This window comes from Ipomoea triloba, chromosome 4 (genome assembly GCF_003576645.1).
Source record: "Ipomoea triloba cultivar NCNSP0323 chromosome 4, ASM357664v1".
In the NCBI taxonomy this organism is placed as follows: Eukaryota; Viridiplantae; Streptophyta; class Magnoliopsida; order Solanales; family Convolvulaceae; genus Ipomoea; species Ipomoea triloba.
In genome coordinates this window covers 29,933,289-29,942,977 of record NC_044919.1, presented here as the reverse complement: position 1 = coordinate 29,942,977, position 9,689 = coordinate 29,933,289, and the positions used below count along the sequence as shown (strand labels likewise).

Genomic DNA, 9,689 nt, shown 5'->3' with positions numbered 1-9,689 from the left:
TTAAGCCCCCCCCCCACACACACACACAGATATATAAGCTTTCTCTTGAGATGAGTAAATTAAAGACAAAGGTTAACCATTGATTTATTAGTAGATTTCATGGCTAGAAAATAAAGAAAAACAATGAGAAAAAAAATAAAAGTTTGTAATATTTATGAAATTAATTTATTTTTAAATTTATCTATCTTGAATTATCTTAGATAAATGTATCATATTAGTCCATACTTCTAATCTCTTCTTATATATATATATATATATATAGTAGAGTTCAAGTGTGGTCGGGTCTTAACGTGTGAACAGTGCGGTCTCACCACTATGTATACAGATATACACCACTCAGTGTTATAAAATGCACCACACAAATATGCACCATTAGGTACATATCACCAAAAAACACACCACTAGGTATGCAAATATACACTACACAGTATTAGCAAATGCACCATTAGGGGCATCGGAGTTATGGTGCATTATTTAGGGTGTGTGGTGTGTTTTGTGTATTTTCATTGTGGTGCGTTTTATAACATTGAATGGTGTGAACCGCACCGACCGCACGGGAAGGCGCGGTCACATTTGAACAGATTTCTATATATATATATATATATATATATATATATACACGATTTCTGTATAATATAATTCAACACTTCTTGTCAAGTATTCATATTGGCTTCATTGTTACGGTAAAGTTTCGTCCTTCTCCTTAACGAGTAGCTGACCCATTCAAGTCCTGAATTCCTAATTTAATTTTCATATTAAACCCTCCCAGTCCACGTTCAATTCACGGTCAACCCGGCACTCATTTTCCATTCTCCCATCAAGAATTAAACCAACGAACCTATCAAAGTCATCCCCCACATGCCACGTACACGCGACGCTATGAACTATATCAAGCTTATAAATAAGCCCTGCCCCCTTTTTGCATTTCATTCCCCATCAACTTTTTTTTAATAAGTTCAGACTTCAATTCATCTGTCACTCACAAATTTCATCATTTTTAGTCCTTAACCACCCGACAAGAATTCAAGAGACAATGAGACATCAATCTGGTATTGTTTTAGGTTATGTTTTTGTGATTTTTCTACTGTGCATTGAACCTTATGAAGCCTGTAGATCTTTTCCTGGTGGCAATGAACTTTTGCTGGCATCTCTGCAAGGGAAATCAGTCCCCCCGCCGGGGCCGAATCCCGGCACCAACGGCGTTTACTCGGCTACTCTAGGTGGGAAGAACTTTGCCGGAGTTATAACGGCGGCGCGAGGTGGTTTAAAGAAGCATCTTTTGTTGCCATCTTTGCAGTGGAACACGGTTAGCCCCCCGTCGCCCAACGGCGGCACTAACGGCGCCGTTAACTCGGCCAATCTCGGCGAGAAGAACTTTGTAGGGGCGACGGAGAAGCCGTTAAAGGAGCATCTTTTGTTGCCGTCTCTGCAATGGAAAAAGGTTAGCCCTCCGGCGCCCAACGGTGGCACTAACGGCGCCGTTAACTCGGCTAATCTCGGCGAGAAGAACTTTGTAGGGGCGACGGAGAAGCCATTAAAGAAGAAACTTTTGTTTCCGTCTCTGCAAGCAGGGAAACAGGTCCCCCCTCCGACGCCTAACGGCGGCACCAACGGCGTCGTTAACTCGGCCACTCTCGGCGAGAAGAACTTTGTAGGAGCGACGGAGAAGCGAGGAAGTTCCAAAAAACATATTTTGTTACCGTCTCTATGGAAAAATGTCAGCCCGCCAAAGTCCAACCCCGGCACCAACTCCGCCGTCGCCGGAGCAAAGAACTTCTCCGGTCAGCAGCTTCCGGCGGAATCTCACAAGGCTTCTAGTTAATATTAGCGGAATTATCTCACGTATTTGACGTTCCAAATCTAACGTCATTCATTCATTCGTTCATTCTCTTTTGTCTTACCATTTTTTTTTTGATGAAAATCAATTAATTATTCATCGTCCTAGAACCATGGACGTAGTATGTATGTGACTGCATGGGCTACTCTATACGACCAACGTAGTCATGACTGAATAAAATTAATGGAGTTTATATTTTTGCAGTGCAATAATGTTTCATGTAATAGTTTACTTTAATTATATTCTACTATACTTTGAAGTATTCGATGCATGGTGTTTTGTTTGTACGTGTTGCATGATACATGGAACAAAAAGGAAAATGAAATGTATCAAAAGATCATAAATTCAATTGAATTCTTACAAACACCTTCTCAGGCAAGTCTAGTAAAAGTTTATATATTTTCACTAGTGAGATTTACCTCTTAGTTTGTGTAATTTTGCCAAAGGGCTTGTGGTCAAACTGCATAGTTGTGGTTGTGACTATAATTGTTGCATGTGTGAATACTCTTTTTATTGTGTCTATAACCCGTAGACAATGTTGCACGAAATTAATCCCAAGTGTTTATTATAAATATTTTTGGTTTTATAGTATGCATAAATATGAATGGTTTACTACTAACACTGTTTCTCTTCTTCCCTTTTGCTTTTGGGTCAAAAGTACATTTTTCCTATATATTGACCAATGACCATGTAGCACAGCTTATTCATTAGTGCTTAAATTTATATATTTTGCACCATATTTTATTGGTTAAAAATTATTTCTTTCTTCCTATTATTAGTTTTTATTGTAAGCTATTACACATGGGTCTGATTTACCTTGTATGGAGTACTAGTGGGCTAAGGTTTTCTAGTCATCTAAAAAAAATTATTATTGTTAATAGTTTAAATAAATAATATTTCATTATTATTCATGTTGTTTTTAGGAATATAATTGAACGCAATTGTCGGGGATTATTTTGTTTGAATATTAACTTTAGTACACATGATATTATTTTAATGCTTAGCTTATTTCTTAAATCTTAAATATGTGATGACTGGTCTTTTCATTAAGTTATCAGTTTATAATTTTCTTATTATAAAACCATGCCAGTCTAGCTATGTGCAACAGTCAACTGCCCACCAATTCTATTCAATTCTTCCATCCAAATTAAAATTAAATTAAACTGAGGAAAAGTTCAAAGTCATTATCATATATGTCATGATTATGCCACTACTTATCAAGCTCCTGCATATATTAAACCTTATAAATAATCCTCCCCTTCTTCACATTTTTTCCTGGAATCATAAAATTCATTCATTTTATCTATCTCGATATATCAATTCAATTTATAGTTCTGATTGAAAATAAGCAATTTTGCAACTAGGAAACGAGAAAAGACAATGAGACATCAACCTAGTATGGTTTTGGCTTTTGTTTCTATTCTTCTTCTACTAAGCATCAAACCTTTTGAAGCTTGTAGATCAGTTCCTCGCGAGGACGAACAGCATCTTTTGTTGCCATCTCTACAATGGAAGGCGGTCATGTCTCCGGCCGTGAATCCCGGCACCGATAAGGCTGTCACCGGGAAAAAGAAGAAGGGAAGTTTAAAGAAATATCTTTTGTTATTACCGTCTCTGCAGTGGAATCCGGTCACCCCTCCGACGCCCAATCCCGGCACAAACTCCGCTCTAGCCGGAGAAAAGAACTTTGCGGCTACGTTGTCCCGGAGAAAGAAGTCGCCGGCGAGTCATCTTTTACTTCCTTCCCTGCAATGGCGGCCGGTGAAGCCTCCGTCGAACAACCCCGGCCACAACCTCAAATCACCATAACCTCAATTCATTCTCTATCTCTCTCTCCAAAAACTTTTGTTCAAATTAATTAATTCTTTAGTATACTCAAAACATGCACGTAGTATGCATGGCAGCATTAGCAACTGTATATGACCAACGTTCACAAACGAATTGAATAAAATTGATGCATTTGATCTTTCGCGACTGTTTCGATCTAGAGAGGATGTATGTTGTGTGTTGAATTAATCGAATTAAACACCTGATATATTAGATATAAGAATCATGTTTCAATCACTTAATTGGTCACCCCTTGTAAGACGATCAAGAGAAGTTTCCTAGTAGGATCATAAAGATAATATGTTAGTGACATAACTTTGAAATTGCTGCATTCAAAAATCACGTTTTTCTAATTAAATGCCTAATAATCTAATATAGTGCATGATATTTTTGAAAATGTCCATATTCAAATACGTACAGCCTTTTGAGAAACATTTTTGTTTGGTGTACAAGTCAAGAGTACTTTGTCGGACTGAAATAGGTTTCCCCTCTCCATTTCAACCTCTTTCTCAAGTTTTGCGGTGTCGTAAGATACCATCAAAATTTATACCAAATTTTATATTCAAAAGTTTAGAAAATTTCCCATGCAAAAATTGACTATAGACGACACTGCCAGCAACTCATCAGCAAGTGCCATGAGCACACCTGTTATGCCGGATAAAAATACTTATTTTGTTTATATATATATATATATATATATATATATATATAATTCTAATCATATGAGAACCAATCCCTAGGTGAGAACATGTGTCCATGGTAACGTGTTGGGGTCCATCTAAGATGATCCATAGCTAAAAATTAAGAAAAAAATTAGTAGTGTATTCTGATTTCTGAAACACTTTCATTCAAGAATAATTGACTGTGTACTCAAAATCTATAATAGTGCATTCAAGTGTATGCACTATTAGTTATACGAAATGTCATATCATAATCTAGACGGATGATGCATGTAGGCTTCTCCTAGGTCTTCTTTGTACCAAACAAAATAAATAAATAATAATATATAATAACTAACTAAACTACAAAATTAATACTCAGTATTACATAGTGATTTTTATAGCAAGTTGTAACATTAATCTTTGACTAAATGATACTCCCTCTGTCCCATTTTACCTGTCATATTTACTATTCATTGGTCAAATCAACTTTTTATTTATTGCTTATTTTTTTAGCAATTTTTTATTATTTTTAAATTTAATTTTTTGTGTTTAATAGTACTTTTAATGTAGTTTCTAAATATATAAATTTTATATATTAATGATAAACTTAATATTACGAAAAATTAGATTAAAAAAAACTTCAGTCAAGCCTCGTTAAACGAATCAGACATCCAAAATGGGACGGAGGTAGTATTAATTAACAAGATCCGAATCATCGTGACCCCGCCACATCAGTCGTTATACCGTGGACCATGGTCCACAATGCATTGTGGACTATGAGTCATGGTTGATACTGCAGTTGCGTTGAACTGATACTGCAGTTGTGTTGAAAGGATACTGCAGTGGTGTTGAAAGGGAACTGCAGTTGCGTGGAACAGAGGCCGTGTCATCCATCTGGAACTGCAGTGTTAAACGGATACTGCAGTTGTGTTAAAAAATACTGCAGTTGTGTTGAACAGATGAACGACCTCTGTTCCGTGCAACCGCAGTTTCCTTTCAACACAACTGCAGTATCTTTTCAACACAACTGCAGTATCCGTTCAACACAACTGCAGTATCAGCTATGATCATGGGTCACAATGCATTGTGGACCATGGTTCACAGTATAATTTGCGCCGCCACATAATATGGATAAAACCAAACAGTTGATATGTCGCGATTTAGGTACAAATGTCCTTTATCTTTTCATTGTTTTTAATGATATAAAGCACATATAAAACGTTGGAGGCTGTACGTCTGCGCATCTGCGGTTACTGCTTAGTACTTACAATCCTCACAACTAGTCAAGTGTTAGAATTTTTTAATTTACAGAAAAGTATGCATTTGCTAATCTAATATATTCTCTAAGTAAAGTCTGCCTCATAATTCTAGTCCAAAAAAAAAAATCACAAGCTAAATTAGTCTAAATTATCATAGTTGACCGACTAAAGCCAATAAACAACTCTCGTTAAGAGTCGAATTTGAAACCTGAATTTCTACAAGACAAGGTAACATACGTGAAAAGGTTTCCTTAAGTTGAATAGAAATTGGTTATCAAGTGCAAATGTAAAATAGAGCTTATCGAGTGTAAAGACAAAAAGAAACATAATTGCAACGCTCACCCCTTTTCCTTAAGTTGAATAGAAATTGGTTATCAAGTACAAATGTAAAATAGAGCTTATCGAGTGTAAAGGCAAAAAGAAACATAATTGCAACGCTCACCCCTTTTCCTTAAGTTGAATAGAAATTGGTTATCAAGTGCAAATGTAAAATAGAGCTTATCGAGTGTAAAGGCAAAAAGAAACATAATTGCAACGCTCACCCCGTCAAGTAAGTACGAAAGTCACCCTTAGTGATGCAACGGTTTTATATGAAAGTATCGTTGCTCAAGGGATAAAAGTTGCTTTTAGTATAAAGCAGGTTGTTTTCATATCAAAATGTAAATCAGTAAAAGCACAATGTAACAAAATCTGATTCTTTGAAGAACTGCAGAGCATAATCTACACAGCAATATTCCTCTAGCAATCTATATCAAGGGAGAATATGGCCTACATTACAGTTCTTGATCAAATGCTCTAGAAAGCATGCAGCAAATCTAGATGAACAAGCAAGCAAGATTTCTTCGGTTTTACACAAATCATCAACTGTAACCTCACCTCCTACCATTGTCAGGAAACATGATGTTTCTGCTATGTAAACAACAAATGTATAGTATACATGATTAACCTGATCTATGTAGTACAATACATACTTTTCGATGGAATCACTTGGCCAGAGCAGCAGCCAGTTTTTCCTTCATCTCTTCAGCGGGGGCACCTTGAGTTTGGATAGAGAATGTATGAATCACTTCGCCATTTTCTGATATGGACATGCTAGACTCTTGTGCTGTTAATTGATGTTCTTGAAACGCCTTTATAACTCGAGAAATTGGATGAGTATCCAAAGGGCAGCCTACCCTTATGACCGCATCATCTGCCCTTTGATGAAATTCAATATCTGAAACACTAAGTGGCTTTGGCTGATTAGTTGGGACCTCCCTCTCTGCTTCCATGATCCTAACCCTTGCCTGGAGATCGGTGATGTATGCAATGGCATCACCGAGCAAAGACGCTTTATCCATCTTTGAGATATTCGGGACAACTGCTCTTAATGCATAGAACCGTTGATTAAGCTTCTCACGCCTCTGCCTCTCTGCTTCTACATGGTTTAGCGGTTCTTCTCTCCCGTTGGCTGGCTTCCGGCCTCTCTTTCTCGGTTTCTGAACATCGGGTTGAAGCAAAGCATCCTCACTTGCTTGTTCAAAACCAGACACTAACGCCTGTGAACTCAGGCCTCCAACCATTACTTGATTCACCTGGGGAAGCAGTTTCCCATCCCCATCATCACTTCGATATCCATTTGACAAGTTCCCGTAAACTTGACTACTACCTAATGCATTTATGTCATATGAATCTGAAGGATGACCACCCAATTCTTCTTCCAGTTTTGGGGCGAAACTGATGCTGATTGGCCCCGACTTTGCCCCTCCAAGACTAAGTTCTTGCCCGAATATCTTTGGAATTGCTTTTGCCGGAGCATGAGCAGATACCACCACTATTTTCTGAGTCATCTTAATCACATTCTGGTCTTCTGGAATTGCTTTTGTAGAACCAAGCTCCACAACCCCAGACTTAAGCGGAATAAACACTAGTGTCTCGAACTTGGCCAACTTCGCTAGATGTGATCTCGATTGGTAATGTTCTGAACAACTCCTAGTATCAGCAGCCCATATCGTTCTACTAGAATTAAACGACTGAGAAGGACTAGAAGGAACATCAAACGGGAACACATAATACATGGATGTGAGATAAAACATCTCCATATCCGAAACGAAATCCAACTTGTTGCCAACATTATCCTCTTCTGATCCACCAAAGCACCCACAAATCTTCCGAAGAACCTGTTTTTTCTTATCCCCGTCGACTAATGTCTGATTCACATTCCTCTCCTCACTGAGCCTCCTATTGAGCTCTGAACAATGCCCATCACCCCAAATCAAGGCAGATTTCCCAGATTTCGACTTGGCAACTTGCCAATAGATGGCATAAGCCCAATCAGACTCCTCTACAATCTTGCATAGCTCCCTCTGCACCCCTAAACACCCACTAGATGCCACAAAATCTGACAAAACATTGTTTGAAGCAGACCAAGTGAAGAAATCAACAGCATGCCTCCCTAACACCCCTTCAACCAAAGCCCTATCACTGTCATCCACACAGAACTTATCCCCCATTTTCAATTCCCAACTATTCAACAAAACTTCCTAGTTCAAGCCAATTCTACACCAATTAATTCACAACACAACAACCACAATACCTTAATTTCAACAACTACCACCTTCAAAACCTATAATACAACCCAATCTTACAACAACAACAAAAAAGCATGCAAACCCCCCCAAAAAAATTGGAAATTCACAACAGGGCAACCCTAAAAACGCGTTCTTGAAGAAAAACGCGTTGAGCATAAGATACAACAGAGAACGTTAAGCTGATATACACCGCAAATTCAACCCAGAAAAGTAACACTTTGGGGCTCACGGACACCAAAATCCGATTGCGCAGAAGGATTCAGCGCAATCAAAGCCGAGCGCACATGAACCGCAAAGAAGCAGTTACCTGAATGAGACCAAGGATGGAAACCGGGCTCGTATCGTGACAAAATGCACTGCTTTTCATGTGACTTCGTCACAAAGTTTCCGTGAGCTTCAGATCTGAATCACATCACCTGCTAATCCCTGCACAGGCGCTGTGATCTGTCTTTGAATATGAAGGAAATGTTTCTTTAGTGGAATTTTACGCAGTGAACGTTTTCCCTTTTTATAGTCCCCCGTGTACATCAATACATGTTTTTTGTTAGGGTTTGGTCGGGAAAGCATTTGGAGCAATTAAGGCAATAGAATGTCTCAAATGTTTTCAATGAATTAAGGAATTACAATCGACTCCGTTTCGATTACGAAAATTTTAATTAATTGTATGATTAAATGACTTGCAAACAAAAATAAAATTATGCTAATGTAGTAATCTAAATTTAATCTGAATTAATCTAAGAACAATGCTACGAATTTCACATGTATTTCGCTTACAAATATCGCATTTTAAAGTGTCATTATATGATTAGTTGTTAAAATTATTTATTAATTAGTGGTGAATTAATTAATTTATTGACTTTCGATGAATGAGAGTAAGGCGAACAAAAAGTTTGGATGTGAAAATCCAAATGGGAAAGGAAAATTTCCCTCAATTTAATATGCAAAAGAAGCAGTGTGGTTGGATTTGACTACTCTAATCCTAATGCTATTGCTATAATCGATCTAATCACACTGCTAGTTACAACACATGTGATTTTTTATTACTCTTCAAAAATCGACGCAAAAACTTATTTCGCATAACAATTTCATTTGTCTCTTTCATTGTATGTAGGAGTGTATGGTTTGGTCATTGGTGTTGAGTTTCGAAGGTAAATTTGTTTAAAGGGGAATAACTTGAATTATAAAATAAAAGATTGGGGGCTTGGGGCCATTGGGCTGATCGGTGGGGTTTGGAGATTCAGTGAATCCCTACCGTAGGATGAACTGATCAAGTAGACAAGTACCAGACCATCGGACGTTGTATATCATCAGATGAGCCCACAAAGTGGGCTTACACATTTGTCTGATTATCATTGGGCCCTGTAGTTAAGCCTCAGGCCCTCCACCATCCACTAGGCCTATGAGAGATGCAGGATGCTGTTTTTGTTGGATTTTGATTATGAATGTTAATGCACGCGGGCCCGTCTCATTAATTCTCAAAAAAAAAAAAAAAACATTATTCTGTGGATCTTTACATATTAAATGCTCACAATTT

General features: G+C 37.7%; 1 protein-coding gene across 1 annotated transcript; it reads right to left on the bottom strand.

The window, feature by feature from the left end:
• Positions 1-6,264: 6,264 nt before the first annotated feature.
• LOC116016762 (transcription factor MTB3-like) lies at positions 6,265-8,700 on the bottom strand. Its single transcript, XM_031257155.1, has one exon. The coding sequence runs from the start codon at positions 8,075-8,077 to the stop codon at positions 6,569-6,571; it is 1,509 nt and encodes a 502-aa protein (XP_031113015.1). The 5' UTR covers positions 8,078-8,700; the 3' UTR covers positions 6,265-6,568.
• Between the last annotated feature and the right edge of the window lie 989 nt (positions 8,701-9,689).